The following is a 22,565-nucleotide window of genomic DNA, read 5'->3' as shown; positions in this document are numbered from 1 at the left end:
TGCTGTCACTCCTGTCACAAGCCGCTGTCTCTTGCTGGCAGGAAAGCCCTGTTTAAAATGACACCTCTGCCTAAGCTCCTCTATTTATTGTGAATTTACTATGGCCAGGCAAGAGCTTCTTTGCAGATCTTCACTCGGCCAAGTCCCAGTTCTTATGGCATACGGGTGCAGTTTGAAAGAAATGGTAAGAAATTACCATGCTATACAATAGAGGGGACTTTACAAATCTGCATTTTGAGGTATATTGGCTGGCAGCTGAGGCATAATTTGTATCACACTCGTACGGGACTGAAATGGCCCCACCACATCTGAAGTTAGAACAATTGGCAGCAGGGGCGGTAGATTTGAAACTCTGTTGCTGAACTCCACTCATAAAGATGGCTGTCCATTCGACCCTTTTCAGACTACATTAGCAGCATGGTGGGCCATATTTCTAAGAAATGGGACACTAAACCCATACTATAAATGGCTTCGATATGGACATTCCCCAAACTCCGGCCCACCCACAATAAAGCGCTTAGTGGGCATTGGAAAGGACTGGGGCACAAGTCCCTGGGGGATTTGTTTCCTGAAGGCCAGTTTATGATGAACCTGGAGGGGCATAAAGGCGCACCAATAGAGATACGGTTCTACAGGCTGAGAGCGGCGGTCTCGAAGAAATGGGACTGTTACCCACTTGAACCTCCCGAAAACGAGTTACTGGCTTATGCAGCATGGCTGTCGTGGGCTACTTGCTTCCATATACAAAATGATTATTGGGAAAACCCTGGTGGTAAAAGTGGTAGTTAGAGAGCAGTGGGTAGGGAGCCTCAGAAATGGAAATATCAGATAAGCTAAGGGGTAGGATGTGTGCGCTTACGATGTCAGCCTCACTAAAAATCAGATTTAAGTTAATCCAGTTTAAAGTAATACATATGTTACATTAAACCTCCAAAGATTGCAGAAAATGTACCCAGACCATGACGGCAGTTGTCCAATGATGTCATAAGGATACTGCAGAATACATGCACATGATGGGAACTGTCTTTGCCTTGCACAGTTCTGGAATCAGGTCAGTTCTATGCTGGCTCAGATAACTGGCGTCCAGCTAGATGTATCATCATTGTGCTGCCTGTTTGGAATTTGGAACACTGCCCCTGAGAAGCACAAGAGAATCCTCCTAAAAATGCGTTGCATTGTAACAAAAAGTTGTATACTTAAGAAATTGAGGGATCAGTACTCCCCTCAGGTGAAAGACTGGCTAGAAAACCTAACTTCGGTCAACAATTGTGAAGAGACCTATATTGCTTTGCAACCTGCAACTTCCAGGCCCAAGGATAGTGGAAGCGAGTTTTGCACGTTTCTAACAAAATTGTGTGAGTAAACTGTACTTGATGCCAGGGTAGGTCGGATGTTGTTGGGATGCTCTGCAGAGGTTGTCACTGTGTATTGCTGCAATTTGGTTTACCAATGCATACTGTGCTGTTATGTTGGTTGCTACTGATGTCTGTCAAAAATAATGAAAGGTAGAGAAAAAAGAAAAAAAAGAAAATGATGATGGTTGAGAGAAAACCTCAGAAATCTCTTGTCTACCCAATAAATAGGAACATGGAGATAAGCATCCTCTAGATCCACTGCGCTCAGCCAGTCTCCCTGGTGAAGTGTTTTTTCTGATGTGGCCTAGCGTACCATCATCTAGTGGAAGATAAAGATTTAGGGAGGACAAGTTCCACACTGTCTGCAGTCCTGCCTTGTTTTTCTTTAGGATGGTCAAGAGGTGAGAGTAAAAGCACTGTCTTCTCTCGAAAGGAGGAACTGCCTCTATCACTCTGATGTCGCTCAGGTTGGCTATCTCTTGGAAAAGAGTGTCTGAACGTAGCTGAATAAGACGAGAAGAAGGTGGAAGTGGAGGGCAGGGTAACTGTTAACCCCTGGATAAAAAAAAAGATAGGATCCATGAATCCTGAGAAATTGTATGCTAGGAGAGAAGGCAGTCTGAGATTCTGCTTACTACAGGGGGTCAGTGTATCCAGATGGCTGTCTCATTGTTCTTTACTGTCTGAGGAAGCAGCGGTAGAGGGAGAAAAGAATCCCCGATCTGACGTCCTCTGCTGCTTTCTCCTTTGGGAACTGGGAGATCTAGCTACCACAAAACCTTCACTCTATCTCTTGATGTCCAATCTCCCATTCATCCACAAAGGCGATAACTTAGTATTAGGTCCTCAACCTCTCATCATCCACAAAGGCGATAACTTAGTATTAGGTCCTCAACCTCTCATAAATCGTAAAGGTGACACACCAGTAGTGCTATATAACTCTTCTGAGGATGCTATCCCTGCCGTTATTATGAAAACGATTGCCCCTGACATCCTGACGGATATCACGATGGCCATAAATATTTCTTGCCAGTCCGGACTGGTCCTCCCGGAGTTGAAATCTGCGAGGGTCATCCCCCTCCTTAAGAAGCCTTCCCTGGATCCCACCATTCCTGCTAATTTTCGCCCTATTTCTCTGCTCCCTTTTTTGTCTAAACTTTTGGAATCTCTGATCACACCTCTCCTGTCTTCTTTCTTGGAATCCTCAAAAATCTTTAATCACGCCCAGGCTGGTTTTCGGCCGGGGAGAGGTACGGAAAGTGTGCTTGTCTCTGTTCAGGACAACATGTCCAGACTAGTCGATGCGGGCGGAGTCGGGGCTTTGATTTTGCTGGATCTGTCTGCCGCATTTGACACGGTTGACCATCCCATCCTCCTCTCTCGCCTGGCACAGATCGGGATATCTGGCTCTGTTCTTGCCTGGTTTACCTCTTTTCTTTCAGATCGCACACAGACCTTTGCTATGCCACCTTTTCTTTCTTTCTTCCTCGTGTCCCCTCACTTGTGGTGTCCCTCAGGGATCCTCTCTTTCGCCGATTTTGTTTAATATTTACATTTGGGCTTTGGTCTGTCTCATCCACTCTTATGGGCTTAATTGTTACTCTTATGCAGATGATACGCAAATCCTGATCCGTTTGGATCAGGATCAAACTGAGGTTTCAGCCTGCCTCCATGACTGCCTAGAGGCAGTCGGGATCTGGATGGACCAGAATTGGTTAAAGTTAAATGGTGATAAAACGGAGGTACTGTTGGTGGGTTGTCCCCCCAACCCCTTACTGTGGTCTCCCGCCTTCTGGCCCTCCTCCCTCGGTCCGTTACCTGATCCAGTTAGCAAAGTGAAGAACCTTGGGGTTATTCTTTCTGCCTCCTTATTTATGTCTAACCAGGTGACGGCAGTTTGCCAGTCCACTAATCATCAGATCAGGGTCCTGCCTATGATCCCGGAAGCCACCCGCCCTCCTGTGGTGGCTGCGCTAGTCCTCCCACGGTTGGACTATTGTAACTCTCTGTATTTGTCGCAACGATCGGTTTTATACACCAACTCCAGCGCATGCAGAACCTTGCAGCTAGGTGAGCCACTGGCTCTCCCTATGGTGCCCACATTTCGCCAGTGCTTCGCCGACTTCACTGGCTTCCGGTCGCTCACCAAATTCACTTTAAGTCTCTGTGTATCGTCCATCGGGCGATCCACGGCCAAGGAGCTGAATTTCTACAGTCTAAGTTTTCCCGATACACGCAGGTTCGGGATCTCCGCTCTGCCACCACTAATCTACTCACCATTCCAAGATTCAGCCGGGAAAGGGTTGGTGGCAGAGCCTTCTCCATTGCCGCGGCCCAAGTTTGGAACGATCTCCCTCCGCTACTTATAGCCACTTCTAACCATTTGAGCTTCAGAAGAGCTTTGAAATCTAATCTATTCTAGTCCCTGGCTCCTTCACTAGCTTCTCCCTGACCTAGCAGTCTTCCTCTCTAGCGCCATGATGCCTTTGGGCGACCGTGCGCTTTATAAATTGAAATAACTTAACATAACTATATGGTGTCCCCTCATACTCCATAACAAATCACTTAAACAATCCTTCCAATTAAGACCATTTGCTAAATCCAACTGTATACATTCACTTACCACACTGTTGAGCCTTTCCACCATGCCATTGGTTTCTGGGTGATAAACTGATGAATGTTTCCAACAAAACCCCATTTTAGCAGCAAAATCACTTATCTCTCTGAAATCAAATTGAGGACCACTGTCGCTCAAAATTCTTTCGGCACCCCTTCCTTTTTTAAACTCTTCTCCAGAAAGTCCACTATTTTCCTTGATGTCACCCTATCCACCACTGCCACCTCGGGCCAACATGTGTCAATCATCACAATCAAAAGACGACTTACCTGTCCCAGCCCTTCATACAGATCTAACAGATCAATACACAATTCCAAGCAAGGTCCTTCTGGTAAAGGAACTGGTGTCAAAGGTAACTTCCTAGATGTCATATTCTAATCACAGTTGTTGCATGGCACACATCGTTGAAGAATTCTCTCAATTTGAACATCCATTGCTGGCCACCAAAATGTTTCTCTCACTTTCTTTTTAGTCACTGTAATACCTGGGTGACCTTCATGTGCCAATTGTACAATTTGCAATCTCATCCTCGAACCTCTCAAAATCCAATCATCCCAATGGACAATGTATTCCTAACCATGTAAGAAACCAACAAACCTTTCCTCTTCATGTTCTTTTTCTGTCCATACTCTGGCAATAATCCCCTTTACCATCCTCAACAAATCATCTTCCCTGACTTTTCTCCTCGATTCTTCTTCATTCAAAGCCATTGTTACACCACACACTTATTCATCTACTTCCTTAAACTCCTCCTTAGGCATATTTTCCTTCCTAGACATGCGAAACAAAAATTCAGCAACAGAATTCTTCTTGCCTGGCAAATATTCCACTTCACAATTGTATTCCAACAATCTTAAACTCAAACATGCTATCCTCGGTGTAGCCCTTGTCATACCATTGAAGGTTACCCGCTCATTGCCAAATGAAGTATGGAAGTACTCAAAAGGGTTCTTGAGTATTTATTTTAGGTTTATAAATCTTAGTCTAGATAAACAATGAACCCCCACGGACACCACTCTGTCAGCTTCGGCCAGCAACAGGAACAACTGCTCACTTAACACATACTTGAAACATAACATTCTAACTCCCATTTCATGACCTCACACACTCCTGCATTCTACGCCTGCTGCACATCTGTCAGCTGACTCCTGCTGACACATACTACATATACCAACTGCGCTCACAGCTATATCAATATGATCAGCTTTAGACTCACTTAAATCCTGAGAAATTAACTTGGCTTCAGCTAACCCAGAATTGAAAGCTGCAACCCCATCTTGAGGGAGGTATTGCTGAAACTCTTCAATCTCAGCCCATAACCGATGGTTAGCGGCTGATAATAGGGCATCTGAGTTTGCCTGTTTGAAATGAAGCAGCACCTTAGCATAATTTGTTTTGCCGTGTGCCCAGCAATGTGTTCTCCTTAGAAAGGGGGTTAGAGGTTTGCATGCCAAAATATGTATTTTGTGGTGTTTTCCCAAACACTGTAGCCGAGGCGATCACTGGCGACTGAGGTGGTTGGTTTGCTGCTATGCTTGGAGCGTCAGAAAAAGCTTCCTTTATATTGCTTCTATGGTAAGGAATAAGGTGTTTTCGCTAGATTTTTGGCCTCCATTAGAAAATCTTTTTGTAGAGGGATACCGGTTCTATCAGCTTTATTGAACTAGTGAATTCCTGATAATACACCTAGATCTCCCTCTAGTTTTTCAGGATAGGCAACCCGGGGAAGTCCTGAATACCCACCATCCTGTTATGGAGAGCTTTCGCATAGAGCAAAATATCTTCCTCACTCTCATCATCATCTGTTGTGTCCACCTGAACTTGTGGAGGAGGGGGCTTGGACATGCCAGAAGCTAGTGGGATGGGATTTTTTGGAATATCCGTGCTTGCTGTGGTAATTTTGTCTGAAACTGGAGAAACAGTGACTGTCTCCAGGCGCACCCAACTGAGGGCCAGGAGCTGGAACAGAGGGTTGAGATGAGTAGGGTTAGGTTGAGGAATAGCTTCTTTAATCAAGTTCCTGAAATACGTTTTCAAAGGATCCGAGTGAATGATCTTTGAAATTTTTCAAAGCATCTATCCTCAGCTGAAGATGACAATGTAGAGGCTGTTGGTGTCCAAGAGGCTGTAGTATGGGCCGGGTAACAAGGTGGTTGTCTTATAGGGGAGGAGCCCCAAACCTGGGAGAAGACCAAGGCACTTGGTACGATCGACCAAGTTGTCATTGTAGACCATTGAACCTTCACACAACAAGGTTAACACAGATTCTGGAAAAGACATATCCAAAATGTCATCAGCCGCTTGGGACACAGAGCTGGGGGAGTATGACGTCTTACTGGGTCACTAGCCATCATTCTACCCTGAACCTGTTGGTCTCGAAAGTACATCACCCCACCAGTAGGATGAAGGTGCCTTGCAGGTCTTCATGTGTGAAGAAACTGTACAGCGAGGCATTATCGACACACTGGGAGCAGAGCTCTTGCTGTTACTAGACCCATGAGGGTCCTCAGAGAGAACCCCAGCAGCTAAGCCCTCAGAAAAAACTCTGGAAGGCCGTAGGCCCTCAGGGACTTTGCCCTCAGTAGGCTTATGACATTTAGATGTCACCTCGGGTCTGGAAGACCACGTAATAGACCTTAAAGGGCCCTCTAGTTTACCACCAGTAGCAATGGCCTTGCACACTTCTCCGGTAACAGTCCTCGCCGGGATCTTTGTGTACACACCGGTAGAAGCCGAGAAGGCCTTGGAGCGGACTCCGATAGAAGCTGCGATAGTCTCGGAGCAGACTCAGGTAGAGAGAGGTGGCTAACCGCACCAGGACTAGTGTCCCTCCCGCTTGCATGGGGTGACTGATTCACCTGCTTCGAGGACTGTGACGAAACAAACTCCTTGGTCTCACTGGGCAGAGACACGCAGAACACCACTCTGTACTTCGAGTCTTCAAAGAGTTCTGGGGGAAAGGGCCAAGCAAGTAGAACAGGCCACTCGCTGACGGTTGGGGCCTAAACACTCTCTGCAACACATGTGGGCATTTGCCACAAAATGCCTGTGGCAGGATATTTAGGTGGAAAAAATGGTAACGCTGTCATAAAAACAACAAGCATTGCCAGAAGGTGAATGAATGAAAAGAAAAATAGTAAGAGGAACAAGTGCATAGATTAATGAAATTCACATGCTCTTAAAGCATCCAGTGCCGTTGGAGTGGAATAAAGGACTGACAGGTGTTGCTGGTAGGAGTCAGAGGGGCTGTCACTCCCTTACACGCTCTGCTGCCTACCTGGCAACCCAAATTTCTTAAAGGATAATTGTGTTGTGCTGTGCAAAAGTGTTCCGGTCCTGTTTCCTTACGAATGTCTCTTATAAATATGGAGGAAAAGGGTTGGGACGTAAGAGTAGGATGGTTTACTCTGAGAAAAGGATTCTGAAATACAGACATGGTTGGGTTTTAAAGGTTTCTGCTTCAAATTATAAATCCATTTATTGTCACAGAAGGCCTTTAGAACGCCCAGACTTAAAAGGATGGCTCAAGGGTTTTTATTTTGTACATTGCAAATGATTTAGTATTTTGACTGTAGGAGGTAATGGAAATTTGGCACACTAAAGGCTGAACCCTCTAATCTCCAGTCAGCTTCCCATTTCCCTATCCCTAGCCCAGGCTTCCCTGTATCCCAGATTGTCCACTACAGATCGATAGCACCTACTATCTACAATGATGTAAAGTCGTAGCCTTTTCTATCCTATTCCTTCTGGGGTTCATCTAGATGGTACCATATCCTACTGATTCCATGAGATAATGTTTCAAGATATTCTTTACGATATGGTGCCTTTCCAAATGCCCAGTTCCTCTCGCTCTGAAGTTGCATTCTCTTGCCTAGATGTTTCCTTCTCCTCACTCCCTCTCTGCTTCTTGCACTGCTCTTTCGCTCCCTCTCTTCCCCTTCTCTACTCCCTTCTTCTTTCTGTCCCTCCAATGGTCACACAACCTCCTGATTTTTCCTCTACTCCACTCCATTCTCCCTCACTCTCCTCTCTACCCTCTCCCATCTCAACCCGTCCCCTCTCTACTCTCCGCTCTTCTCCCATTTTCATTCACCTCTTACACTCCCTCACATACTACTATTGCCCTCAGTCACTGATACTTCTACTATGTCTCTAACGCCACTCACAAATTCTAGCAATCATTCACTCATTCACTGCACTGCTCTTACAAAAAGGTACCACTCTATCGCACAACCAACACTTAGGGCCTGATTCATGGAACGTTTTCTTATGGAATTGCGCCATTATAAAACACTTCCATGAATCCGGCCCCATATCTCCAACAATCTCCACCACAATCTCCTCAATGCTCTGCTCCACCTTCCTTCCTCCACCTGGTCTCTCGGTCCGCCTCCACTCTACCCAGCATCACATGAGCAATCTTCTCTCCTTCTGCCTCACGATGTGGGGGGGAGTTATATCCCTATCATTCCATTCCCTTCTCTCCCTTCTCCAATTGGTGTGTTTCTTCATCTGCTTCTTAGGGCCAATCTGGTGTTAACATTTCCCCCGGGGTCGTGCCACATCAGTGGGAAACTTAAAATCTCCTGTTTAGCCCCACTCCCTTTTTGTGTGTAGTGCTCGGGTCAGTCTTTCAGGTGGGGATTTCGGGGGTCTGTGTTGCTGTTGCAGAGAAGTGGTAGCCTTCCTTTGATGTTAGAATGATTCGCTGGACCAGTGCTGGCATTTCTGATCTATTCGTAAATCCTCAGCCTCATCTTTCCTCTGCTGCATGTTCTCCTCCAACTAAACACGTAGAATGCTGGCCAAAATTGGGTATGTTAACAGGGGTGATTGACAGTGGTACCTTCCACATGCAACAGGGTACACATAGAGGCGAAGAGACTGGGGCCCTCCCGACTTGCCCCTCCGCGTTGAGCACTTTCTGTAGCAGTATTATACCTGGTGCAGAATTCCCCCAACGAAAACCCTTAATTCCGGGATTGATCATTTTTATGTTAAAAAAAACACAAATCCAAAAAGTAATGTTCTGGGGGAATGTGCGTGCAAGTGGAACTTTTTGTGTAACCAACAACACACAGAACAAATATTGGTTGCAAAGCAGGGGTCATGGCGCATGACACATGCAAACCACAGCTTCCAACGTGTTCTGCTATCCTTTGGCTAAGATGTTTCAAAAGAATCACATTCATTCTATCTGTGAAGCTGGCCTCCCATTGGCCGATCAAGGAGCCCGCCTCACAGTTAACAGTCTGCACCGTGGAGCCAAACTCCCAGTTCGCTGTCTCCGAGAAATATCAAACGCAAAATGGTGTCATTCTCACACAAGCCATTATTTTATTTATATGTGTATACTTTTGCAGGGAATGGGTCCGTAAGTGTCCATAAACGCCCAAGCTGATCTATAAATGTAACAGCTAGAAAAACAGCACGTCCTCCCTGCTTTGATAGAGACCCATTACCAAGATAATGGGTGGAATAAAGACTTAAAAACAACCACATCGTTCAAAGTAAAAACAGATGTCTTCTTTTGATAAGAGCCGCATAAATAACACGTACATTAAAGACCTGTAAAAAAGCCTGTTCCCAAATGCGGCTATTTTTTTCGAACAATGAAAATACCAGATAAAAAGCATAAATGAGTCAAAGCATTTACTTATCAGAGAAGAAAATTATTTTAAAAACCTTACAATAGTGAAGACAAAAACACCACCCAAAGACAGCGTGTGCGAGTTTCTTTATGGGTAAAGGCGGTGACAGAGCAGAGGGTGTTCTGAGCGTGTGCACAGTGAAGGTAAATTACTCTCAGAAACTCACGTGAGTACGTAGTTGACGCTGACGATACAATGCGGACGGGAAGACCTGCTGTTGTGTACGATGGTGGCGTAGCTCTGTACCCACACCCAACCGCCCTGCTTGGCCAGGAAGCGGTAGTACTTGGTGGTCACTTGGCCCTTTACCAGCACTGCGAAAGGGGCGAGAAAGAAGCAGGGAAGTCCCGTGTTAACGTTGAAACCAGGATATTTGTACACAATAAAGGAGCTGGCTGGGATCGTGCTACGGTTGCCTGTCGCCTTGCGCATACCAGCAGCATGGGAATGGCTAACCCACACGCTGGCCCAAGTAATAAACAGGCCGGGAAATGTCATGTGACCCATTATTTTGATGTGGTGCGCTGACGCATTTATGGGAGGCAATAACTAATGTACGGGAAGAGGATGGGGCTTTTGAATTGTGGTTAAATTGCCTTTTGTTAAAGCGTAGGCGTACATTGTATATATTAAATAATCCAATTACACGTTTCCTAGTACACATGAGGGGTTCAGTGGCTGTCAGGTATTTTTTAAGGCAAGCGGCACAGTGGTGGAGAACATAGAGCAGAGTGCGGGTGTTCGGTGATTCGTGCCCTCGAATAGACACTGCCCTGAGGGCGCACGCACCGGTCACAGAGCTATTATTTTGCTCATTGTTGTTTGTGGATTTCTCACACACATCTTTGGGAATTCCACCTACCACACTGACTCATTCTACGCCTTTAAGGGTGGGCCAGTGGACCATGTGCTCCTCACAGGTGACGCCCAATAAAGCAGGCTCGGGGGTCTGGTGTACTACTACTTGCACTCTAGTTCAGAGGAGACTGCCCCGCATACCTGGCCGTGCGGCCCGGGGATATTATCCCGTGGAACGGCACCGAGCCTACCATGAAAAGCTCATGAAGACCCCTCCTGACGTGTAAACCCTGGTCAAGGAATAGAGAGAAAACGGCACGGCGTTTCTAAAATATGTCTGTGCTTTTCCCACGGCTGTTCAAATGAGGACATCTGACTGGCGGTTGGTTGCTGAGCAAGGACCACTGATTTCTAATAATATAATAAAGCTTTAATAAAGCTCGTCGCCCTACTCTGCCTGCTTTTACTATATAGGTTTCCTTTTTGTTCTGTCATTCCTTGCTTTCTACCAGCGCTACATAAACACACTCTATTTAAAGCCCTTGCAAACGAGTATAGGACGGTTTGGGGGTGGGGGGGTGGCGGGAGTAGAGACGGTAACAATACATATCTTCCGCCATGTGAGGATTTGAGTTGCTGCAATCAGCTGAAAAATGTGAATCTTATATTAATTATTGCTTATTCAAAACGGTGGTTCCAAAAATGTATTAAAAGATTGTATTTAATCAGGTGTGGCAGCGTGAGATTTAAACTGTCTGGAGTAAAAGTAACTGGGCCAATATAAAAGCAGATATATGCTAGGGTAAATTAAATCGAGGTACTGCTGCTCAACAGTAACTTTCTTTCCTACTGCGCCAGCACTGAGGCACCTATGCCAGTGCTGCTCAGAACACCTTTAATTGTGTTTTATGTGTTGGTTCGCAGTTTGCCGAGCGGTGCCAAACGCGTGTGTAGTCACATACAAGTAATAATCGTGCAGTTGCTTGGTTACATGCAACGGGCTAGTCGGGTTTGCGAACGATGGAATTACAAGTACATTTATCATACCGTGTCCCAATGTTTTGGCACTTTAATGGCACTGTCAAACATGTGCAAACGTTTTACAGCTGGCAATTTAGACTTTCACTATAAATATAGGGCGTGTGGGCGAGGAACTCATTGGGGCAGAGCAGGAAAGGGCCTCCCTTACACAAGTGGTGGGCGCAGCGCAGGTGGAAGGTGTCACACCCGTGCACGTGGTGGTACAGAGTCTTCTCGATCAGATCCTGCGGCTCATAACCGGTCAGCTCGGCTACCCTGCAATCAACAGAGAAAACACACACACAAAATACACAATATTTTAATCTGAGGGCATTCTGGGAAAATAAGATACAAGAAAAACGATGAAATGTCATTTGTGCTGCGAAGACTTACACTAAAGCTGCTCTCCCTTAAAATCAATAACTGAGAGAGCTGCTCCTCTGGCATCCCAGTGAGGAAACCATAACATAGTTGCGAGAAGCTGATCTATGCGACTCTTCTGAACCGTTGCAACATGGGTTCGATACCCGGAGCCAGAGTCACGTTGTACAATGGCACAATCCTACTGGAAAGGGCTTTTTAAATCAGGCCCGCCCCTACCTCCCCAGGTCTAGCGCTTTGAAGCTGGAAGAGGCCGGCATTAAGCGCAATATAAATCTCTGGAGGTGATGATAGTTGTTAAAACGTACGTGGTAAACATACGTGTGCTTGTGGGTGTTCAGTCAAAACATATTTTGGGCTAGTCAAATACAGTTTTGAAAACGTCTGCCATAATTCTCTGTGAAATAGGTCTACCATAAGGGAAATGTTGGTGGATATTTTCAAATAAAGAACTAATTTCTTGCTTTACGTCAACAATTTACTTGAGATAAACTATTACTAACATTTAGGCCTGATTTACAAAGCCTCTTTCAATGGCGGGCGGGGGCTCCCATTCAAAAACCCTTTTGTGAATCAGGTCCCTAGTATTTTTCATAGTTTCAAATGATTCGACTATGGTTAACGCACAGCACGACCTACAGAACATCTTTTAACAGCTAGACAAAGAAAACCAAGACATATAACACAATACATTCCAAATCTATGAATTTTAAAAAGCACAACCTAAACTAATAAATTACATAGCAAAAACAGCTAAATTAAAAGCCATACGCAAGCGAAAAATAAAGCATAACGATTATATTTAAAACGGAAGCAAACTTAGAAAAACTCACAAATCAGCTCGTTAAACTGTGGAAACACACACATTATATAGAGTCAATCTTCAAAAAGAAGGAATAGGAAATAAAATGACATTAAACAAAAGTAGATTTAAAAAATTGGGGGCGCGGGACCTGAGGATAAACATGCTTCAAATATCCTGTTCCAGAATAGAAATAAAAGATTGTACTATGCGTGCATTCAATTATAGAAATAGGCTAAAAGTAAACAATGAGAAGCTCGTAAAGAAACACAAATTAAAAGACAGAGGACCTAATTTACAAAGCGTATTTCAATGGGACTTTCCCATTCAAAGAAAGCTTTTGCAATTCAGGCCAATGATCCCGTCAATGAAATGGATGGATGGTAAGCGCAGGCAGCATCGAGGCCTCGCCTCACCTGGAGTCCAGGAAGATGAGCTTCATGTCCAGGCTGGCCCGGAACATGAACATGTTGCTGTGCAGCTTGATCTCGGTCACCGCGCTGGGGGGCAGCGAGTGGCCCACGGCCACCAGCCCCACGTTCTGGTAGCAGCCGTCGAAGGGCGACATGTCCAGGCTGTACTGGCGGATCTTCAGGTAGCCGCTGCAGTGGATGACCTGGGGCCGGAGAGAAAGGGGGAGGGCGTTTAAACGAGTCCCGCGTTGCCCTTCTCCCGTCGCAAATCCATGCATTATACCAACATAAATGGAAGCAAGAGAAGAGGCCATCGAAGAATAAGAACCTGGAAAACACAAAACGCGTGTGGGAAGACTCCACGAAACATTGCACTAGCTGGCAAGTGTGGCTTTCTTCCTTCGGGAATCTCATTTGGATTATAAAGCGATTATCAGGATTTCCCAGGCACCCACCCCCCTTGTCGGTATGCAAGGGAAAGGCTCTAAGCCATCTGCACAGTGCACCTCCCAACACCGAAGCGATGTGTCAGAAATAGATTCTCAGTTCATAGAAGTACTTACTAGAAAGTTCCACTACACTTTAATAAAAAAAAACGTACTACAAAACCCTGCACTACAAATAATAGAGGACTATCCTGCCTTTTACCGTGAACCGCAAGTCTCACCTGTCATTGCATCTGACCAACCAGGATAACAACCACACTGTAGGCAACTTTCATGTGCACATAACCCGCAGTTCTGTATATATTTAAACAAATAACTAATAAGAAAACAAGCGCAGTTTGCCTTCAGCTGTACCGTAGTTCTTCCATTTAACAGCGTGAACTATGCTGTGCACTATATGTAATATCCGCGAGCAGAAGACCCCTGTAATCAGCATTTCGACCTCTGGAATTACTCTTTATTAATATGTCCGCTGTCCGGGGCTTGGCCGTGTTTGGGACTAGGTGCGCTGCTGACAGAAATGTCCACCCTGCGGGGGGTTCCCGCGCTGCCACGTCAGCAGCGTAGCAGGCAGCGCGTGATGGCGCGAGCAGAGCGCACGCGCGCGAGGGCCCCCACCTTGTAGCCGCCGCAGGTCAGGCCCGCGTTCCTCTTGGCCAGCACGCACTTCATGCGCAGGAAGAAGGAGCGCTCGATTTCGTACTCTGAGGAAGAAAGAAGAAACGGCGAGCACGGTCAGAAACCTCCAACGCGAAACAAGCTGACACATTAAACCGCCGCCAGGGCGGGGCGAGCAGGGAGCGGGCGCTCATTACCCTGAACGAAGTGCGAGTGGTAGGGCTGGTGGGCTGTAAGCACCGCTGTCATCTCGTCGTGGTCTGCAGGGTGGATGTACTCGTAAATACTGTTCCCGGTCAATTCTACCTGTGGTGGAAGGATGTGTTAATCTCGCAATCTTTGTAAACACAGCTGTTTTTTATTCCCAGTCGTGTCTGCTGCAATCAAACTGCAAGGACTATAGTTACACTTCTTCGCCATCGTGCGCCAGCAGAGCAGGCCATATTATCAATGTCTGTCTGTAGTGGAAGCATGCAGGAATGTGTAAAGCTTATCTATAAGCACACACACACACAGGGCTGTGTATATAGGTTAATTCACACCTGGCGGTGTGAGGGTAAACACACATAAGAATGTACGAAGATAAACTTTGCTCACCTACCTGCGATAGGCCGAGGTGTACCGACGCCGTCTCTGAGATGTACATGATTTTCCCATCTGGGGCTACCACGAAGATGAAACCGTCCAGGGTCTGTAGGAGAAGGAAAGGAAGGTAATCAGGAACCGGCGCAGTACAGAAAATGTACACCCAGTGCCCGATTCATGGAATTCTTTTCACGGTTCTAAATTAATTTGCACTTCTGAAAAGTAACTTTGCACTGGCGACACAAAGCCTAATTAATGGAACTGTGCAAAGTGTATGTTTGAGGTACAAAATGAATTCACGCAATTTGCACTGCAAAAATACCCTGCACAGTTCCACGAATCAGGGTTTGTGTCAGCAGTGCAAAGTCACTTATCAGCAGTGCAAAATCACTTTGAACTGTGCAAAGAATTTCATGAATGGGGCATTCAAGTACTGCCCTAGAATGGACTCACCCCCATCAATGAAGACAACACTAGGGGCCCGATTCATGGAATTTTTTGCACAGTTCAAAGTGACTTTGCATTGCTGAAAAATAACTTTGCACTGCTGACACAAACCCAGATTCCTGGAACAGTGCAAAGTGTATTTTTGCATTGCAAGGTCAGTGCAAACTTCATTATGTACTCTTAAATGACTTTGCACTGCAAAAAAACACTCTGCACAGGTCCATGAATCAGGGTTTGTGCCAGCATTCAAATTCACTTTTGAGCAGTGCAAAGTCACTTTGAACCGTGCAAAAAATAAGGCCCAAGTTATGAAATCATTCAGGTCACATTCCCTGTGGTTCTCCTGTTTCTAATTGGTGTGAATGATGGGTGATAAAAGAAAGCATTGGTGCATTTGTAACTAATCCCCCCACCAAGTTAAATACCCAAATCTGTGCTTTCTTCCAAGACAAGAGTCACAAAATAACCACCCGAACGTTCATGCTTGTTTGTCAAACAAAACGAGTTGGCGTTTGTGTGGAAGCTCGAATTTTTTTCACCTAATGCAATATAACCTGCATGTTGTCAAACAAGGGCTGTTTTGTTTATTGCTGTTGTGTGACTGTAAGGGCCTGATTCATGGAATTTTTTGCACGGTGCAAAGTGACTTTGTACTAGGGGTGTAACGGTATACTGTTATACATACCGTGAACAGCTTAATTGAACTATAATAACCGTCACATTGTTTATACCGGTATACCATTTTAGGGCCTGCAGCTATTAAGTGAGCTTTTCAATCTGATTTGGAAAGGCTGCAGTAAGCAAGTGCTGCGCATTCTGGATCCTGCACTGTGGGATGTGGCGTTTGGCAGACAAGAGCATAGGGAAAGTGAGGCCACATTGGTAAAAGCAGCTTTGATGCTGTGACCGCTCTTACTCTGTGATCAGTAGAGTCGGGGTAAAGATCAGCCGATTTGTAGTTTTCCCACCAATTTGAAAGATGGGGAACTATACATCCAAGAATTCAAAGGGGGGGATGAACTGGATGCCCTTCTGATGCATGTCCACAAAAAACGTTAGCTCTGTAGACTATGAACACTGGGCCTATCAGTGCTTTGTGCTAGTATATTAACTCCGCCACACCACCCACTGTCCTCCGTGCAGATTTATAAATTGGCAGTAGAGTTGTTGCTTCTCCTGATCCTTCACCTGCCTTCTACATATGGCACTGGACTCAAGCACGCAGGACCGATTCACATTCAATTTGAAGTATCCAGAGCAATGGGGGTGAGATATTTCTCAGGTCTATCCTTGATTTGTGACACCACCCATGAAAGCATTCCTCTGTCTCAACTCACATGACAAGGGTCCTAATGCACTCAGACCTGGGGAAAATGGTAATGATGGGGCTGTGGTGATGAGGTGGTCTAGGCCATATTTGTGCCGATATGTATTTTAACTTTGTCATTTTCAAAACGTTTTTGTGCCACTATCTTTTAGAAGGTAAATGAACATGTATTGCAAGAATCAAGAAAGAAATCAACAGCGCCCACTGAACGCTGTCCTGTTAGGATTACATGATCAGTGGTGACTCCAACATCAGACCTTGATAATACACCAGGCAGATGTTAAACAAGCTATAGTGATTTGATCAATATGCAACCTTTCAGTGAGTGTGTGTTGGCTATGACATTTTGACAAAAGAAACACGACATGGGCTTGCAGACCACACAAGTGACTTTGCTCCCTTTAATGGGATAAAGCGTTATCAAAACAAACTTTTATGACTGATCGCAGCGAGGGGTCATGATGCCCATGCCATGTGGTTCCAAAATAACGCAGGTCGAGGCAGATTTGCAAAGCGATGACCTGTGACAGAGCAGCAAGCTCAATGCTCAAAATTTGCATTTTAACACTTCCGCTAGTCACTTTCATTCAAAGCGATCAACGAGTGAGCGCCATGAAAGACCAAATCTGCAGCCGCCTTAGATTCCTGGAGGATCAGCTAAAAATATGCGGAGGCAAGTTTCAAAATTCTGACAATTTATGACCTTTAAGAAAATATTTGTTAAGATTAGTTAACTCCACCTGCTATACCATGATAACCATGATATACCATCATTTGGCAAGAAGGTTATCAGACCGCCATAAAACCAATACTGTGACACCCCTACTTTGCACTGCCAACACCCTGATTCAAGGAACGGTACAATGTGTCTTTTTGCCATGCAAAGTCATTTTGCAATGCAAAAATACCCTTTGCACTGCTCCATGAATCAGGGTCGAACAGTGCAAAGCGTGTTTTTGCAGTGCAAAGTGACTTTCCATGGCAACAAGACACTTTGCACTGCTCCACGAATCAGGGTGTCGCAGCGCAAAGTGTCTTTTTGCAGTGCAAAGCGACAAAAATACACTGCACTGTTCCATTAAATAGGATGGATCAGTGCAAAGTGTCTTTTTTTCACTGACAACCGACTTTGCACGACAAAAAGACACTGCACTGTTCCATGAATCAGGGTGTATGCTGGCAGTGCAAAGTCACGTTGCACCAGTGAAAAGTAACTTTGCACAGTGCAACACATTCCATTAATCAGGCCCTAAGTCTCTACAGTCCAGTTGCAAAATACAGATGCCCTTTTTATGCTGAAATTATTTAGCATTTTGGCAGTTGAAGTCTTCCATTCAGGATGAGGATAACACATCTACAATCATAATCTTGTGTGCTGAACATGTTTATATGTAGGGATTTATATATACATATATATTCGTCAAGTTTGTTATGAGATTTTTGTACTTTTCAATTACTCCCTTCAAAACTGAACTTTAAACACGCATGTGTTCTAAATAGCGCTAAGAAGATATGTGGTCAAGTGTCTTAAGTGCTCATTCGATTAAAATCCCGGCTTCACCTCTAAACTAAAGTGTGTGATCTTGGGCAAATTGTTTTATGTCACTGTGCCATATTTTCCAAAACTAGGACATCGGATCAGGGTTTTGATCCGGAGGTGATAAGGTGGGACAACAGGTAGGGGTCTTTTTGCTGGTTTGGCCCATGTTTGACTGTTGGCACCATGCCTCCCCCATTAACCACGACATGTAAACATAAAATGAATCTATAATTGGATCCATATTGCATGGAAATGAATATTTCATCCGCTGATTTATATATATATACACACACACACACACACACCCACCCCCCAACAACAAATGGAGAGCAACCGACAAACAGGTCAATAGATGATGAGCTGATGGGATAGTTAAGAGATAAAAAGATAGCTAGGTAGGCATATAAATAGGTGAGACAGGCATGGCAATATAGATTACGATAGATGGGGCAAAAGATGTTGACCTAATAGGACAGGCATGGCAACAGATATTGAGATAATAGATCAAAATGGATGATCTGAAATAGAGCAGTATATGTTGCATCAATTGATTTCAGTGCTGCTCGTCAGGCACAGGCTGTCGCTGAAGCAAGTAGTTGGCACATATCTCTGGTTCTGCTGAAGATCACGCGCACCTCTACGGGTGACGTCATCACGTAATGACGTCCCCGCAACACTATAGTTTCCTGTTGAGCTACCGGGAGCGTTCCTGGAAACAGTACGCAATCGAAGGCATGGACTGATAGGGGGATTTAACCCCACGAAAAATAATCAGTGAAGAGAGGAGTGTCATACCAGGCCTGTGACATTCCCTTGTGTGTAAGTCAATATGACAACCTTTTTACAGCACACTTATGTAAGGCTATTGACTGGAACAGTTACTGAGCATCATCCAAGCACGTTATTCTATATATTTACAGGAAGGCACACCACAATTGATGAGATACTCTATGAGATCACGCATGAAGAGATTCCTAATGCAGCTACAATCACAGAGAGAGATTTATTAAGGTACACATTTATGGCGGCATGTATTCCATTACGACCGTATTTTATCGTGGCACAAGAAGCAGATAGAATGACATTTTCTTTTCCCCTGATTTACAGATTCTAACAAGTCATCTCAAGTTCGGGGTAAGCTCTTGGGCAAATAACGGTGTATCGCTCACTATGATGGCCAACCACAACCGGGTGTTTCTAGTGAAGATAAAAACGTAGCATGCATTTATACTACTAATTACACCAGACGGAAATCTAATTTGCATACGCATTTGTTTTGGGTAACTTTTCCATGCCATTTTGGGGGCACTCGTATACACACAGGGTTGGAGCGATTATTTTCTGACGCAATGGTGTGTAGAATTCAACAAATATATAAAAAACGGGTGCAAGTAATGCACAGTAGCATTCAATCTAATGCCTTTACGGCAAGACTCCATAAGAATATAATTTTTTTTGGCTAACCTTTGATACATGACAAAATGCTAAACATATGCAATTTTCTTTCCAACATTTGAAAATCTTGTTATTCCACGATGCAGGGCTCCTCCGTATGTAACACCTTATATGGTATGTGAAAATAATTTTTCATTTCCTTAATTTTCATTCAATTTGTATCTGATATTTCAATATTTTGGGTTTTGTTCTGTCATTGTTAACCATACATTTTTTTAATTCATTGTATTTTTCAAACTAATTTATCAGCCTTGAGAACGACCAAATTGGTCGAAACACGTGTCGGCTGACTTTCGCTTCGTGAAATTACACAGAATAAACCAGTTTTTGACTTTGGAGATCAAGAAACCATATATTGCCAAAATATGTGTCACAAGTCATTTGTAAATTGTATTTATAATGAATCTGTTTATGTTTTCAGATGTTTGAGCGCAAATACTATCTTTCAACGGGTTTATTGGCATATACAGGGCCAGTTCAAGTTGCAGGAAACAGCAATGTATGTTATATGTATTGTAATTGCAGTCTATGCACATCTAAAGGGGATTGGCCTGGGTTGCTTGTAGCTGCATTGCCTGGGGCATAGCAGTTATGTTACACAATTAGCAGCCAATGTGAGATATTCTCTACTGAGAATGTAAAGTTAAAATAGCAGGCTCTAGAGAGTGTGACCAACTCAGGAGGAACTCATTCAACTTTCGCTCTGCTGTACTCTAGAAGAATATCCATGTTGGCATGTCTGTCTGATCCCGCTCACAAGGACCTTCCAGCCGAAGATGCCAGGCAATTCACTGCTGAGCAAGGGTACCAAAAGCAACCCCGTCCATGTGTTTCTGCCTTGTTGGGCATAATCAGTGCTGTGCAGCTGCCTCTCTAGGAGCAACATTTCCAGCACTCACTGTGGGTGAAATCCCAAACAATTAAATATTATTCAGCAATTTGAGTGATCCCCTACTGAGAAAGAACAAATACTAAATAGCCTGTTCTATCGGCCAAAACCCACCAGAAGGACTGCCATAATGTTTAACCATCTGTCGAATACTGCAACAAGGATGTCTTCTTTTGTATGTGCCTTACTCTCCACACAGGGGCAGTCCAGCTTGAAATATTATGCACATCTCCTCAGAGCACCAGAAGCTAGCGTAGAGCATGATTTTCTCTTCAATGTTAGGCCCAGACTGCTATGCAGATGCTAGTCCCTGGTCAGGCACATGAGAGCTAACACACAGTCAAGGTATCGTGAGCTCAGGCACTGCCCTTAGTTTATATCCCTTCTCACGTCGCTGGTTTATTGCGATACAGGCTTGCTTACAGTCATGTCCTAGGTTGATGAAAAGACAATCACACAGTTTGTACCGGAAATAAAAGTGATGTCATGCGATCATCCATCCGCAGGAGCTTTATTATCTGATCTGTCGTGGCCCGAGCTGTGATATGATGTTGATATATCAGCAAGCGGGGCTACATGCTTTGCAGCATTGAAATTTAAGTCAAAATGTCAAGTGGCACCTCCAATTTCAGGCATCCGCCAGACATATGAAATAAAAATGAGAATTGCAATGAATAGTTTCATAGAGGTTTTTTGTTTTTGTTTTACGATCTCTGTTCCCTAGTCTGTAATAACCAGTTTTTGAACATTCAGAGCTCCGGGGCAATACCAACTCATCCTCTGCAGCAAACACAGGGTGCTCCTTTTCTCACTAAAATGAGGCTGCCATGTTGGAAAGAGTGCAGAGAGAGCTGGTGTTTTTAGAGTTGGGATGCTGCTTCCCAGCTTCTAGAAGTGGTGTGACCTTCCAGTTCATGCCTATTGCCCCTTTTGGCTGAAGCCTGATTTGCATATTCATTCTCTTTTTCTGTAATACCCCAACGAGCTGATCAGATGTGGATTGGAGAGTTGCCCAAGCCAACATAAGTGGTTAAGATTGATTAAAAACCTTTGAGCCATCACTCTTTGGGGTAGCATAAGTCATCCTAGGTTCAATGTGTATGCCCAGTCATGGGCACTAACCTTGCTGTGCTAATACTGTCAAGCTATTCTGCACTCATGATGCCCAAGGATGTTGCTTGTGATCTTGTGCAGAAGGGATGTGGCATAGCAGTGCAAGCTGAACTTAGTTTTTTGGGGTGGGACCAAGCCTGATTTGCATATTCCACCCCATATCCTGTAATGGTGTAGCAGGCTGAAAACAATGGTTGAAGGGCTCCCCTAGTAATTATGCTTGATTAAACAAACAGCTATTAATCAATCTTCATTGCTGCTTTTAGATCTCCCAGCCTTACTGTGCCACATGTTTCGGTACTTGTTGGGTGCTGTTTTATGACCTGTAGAGTAGATGCCAGTGACTTCACCCTCCTCGGATTCCTATCTGTCATGTGTAGACAACAGATCTCCTTTTTCATAAATACTCTTCAATATCTCCCTCTGGCACCCCCGGGGGTCCTAGGTGTCTGCAAACTACTCTATTACACCTGCACTGAGGTCGCCCAACACTCCCTACACATCACAATCAGCAAAATAATTATGAATCTCTAGCAACATGCCTGACTACCATTGATTCATACATTGTAATTGTAATGGGTTATTTATAACGTGCTTAAAACCCCGAGGTTTCTAAGGGCAGACCCGGGGATCGAGTCGTGCTTCCAAGACTACCGCATTGCCTCTGAGCTATCCGAGAGATATGGGAAGGGCTTTCAAAACACTTTTGAAGAAAAATTAAACATTCTGTTCTTTAACATCAAATGTGTCATCAACGCCCCTTCAACCAAAAACCCTGGCAATTGTCTGTGGTCAGTCAATGGCCCTCATTACAACTGAGGTGCTAAGTGCACCAACTTTACCACCATGGTGTAAACTACGTTTACACCATGGTGGATGGCGGATTTACCGCCCCATTACAAGGTGAGTGGGGCGGTAAATCCCCATTTCCCATTTTCCCTTCCCCATTCCCATTTTTGCCCCATAGGGCATAATGGGAGTGGGGAAGGCGCTAATTACGGCACCGTAAATTACGGTGCCGTAATTAGCACCAAGGTGCCTTAGCACCATGGAACTTAACGCCTGCAAAAAGCAGGCGTTAAGGTGGGAATCAGGCGTTAAGGGTTAA

At 44.6% G+C, this 22,565-nt stretch overlaps 1 protein-coding gene across 4 annotated transcripts in view; it reads right to left on the bottom strand.

Annotated features, from left to right (window-relative positions):
* The window catches only part of SIM1 (SIM bHLH transcription factor 1), a 302,054-nt gene that overhangs the window by 71,411 nt on the left and 208,078 nt on the right, over positions 1-22,565 (bottom strand). For 3 of the 4 annotated variants that reach the window (XM_069606526.1, XM_069606528.1, XM_069606527.1), the window contains 6 exons: positions 14,703-14,792; positions 14,299-14,407; positions 14,102-14,187; positions 13,041-13,240; positions 11,611-11,717; positions 9,790-9,937 (listed from right to left, as the gene is read on the bottom strand). In XM_069606526.1, the coding sequence (XP_069462627.1) occupies positions 9,790-9,937; positions 11,611-11,717; positions 13,041-13,240; positions 14,102-14,187; positions 14,299-14,407; positions 14,703-14,792 (740 nt within the window). Of the gene's footprint in view, positions 1-9,789; positions 9,938-11,610; positions 11,718-13,040; positions 13,241-14,101; positions 14,188-14,298; positions 14,408-14,698; positions 14,793-22,565 lie in introns of those variants that run through there. The other variant, XM_069606529.1, reaches the window with a different exon arrangement.

The sequence above is a fragment of the Ambystoma mexicanum genome, chromosome 4p (assembly GCF_040938575.1).
Source record: "Ambystoma mexicanum isolate Mex_15411 chromosome 4p, UKY_AmexF1_1, whole genome shotgun sequence".
Lineage (NCBI taxonomy): Eukaryota > Metazoa > Chordata > Amphibia > Caudata > Ambystomatidae > Ambystoma > Ambystoma mexicanum.
The sequence above is the reverse complement of the archived record's forward strand: the minus strand, read 5'-3'. Positions and strand labels throughout refer to the sequence as shown.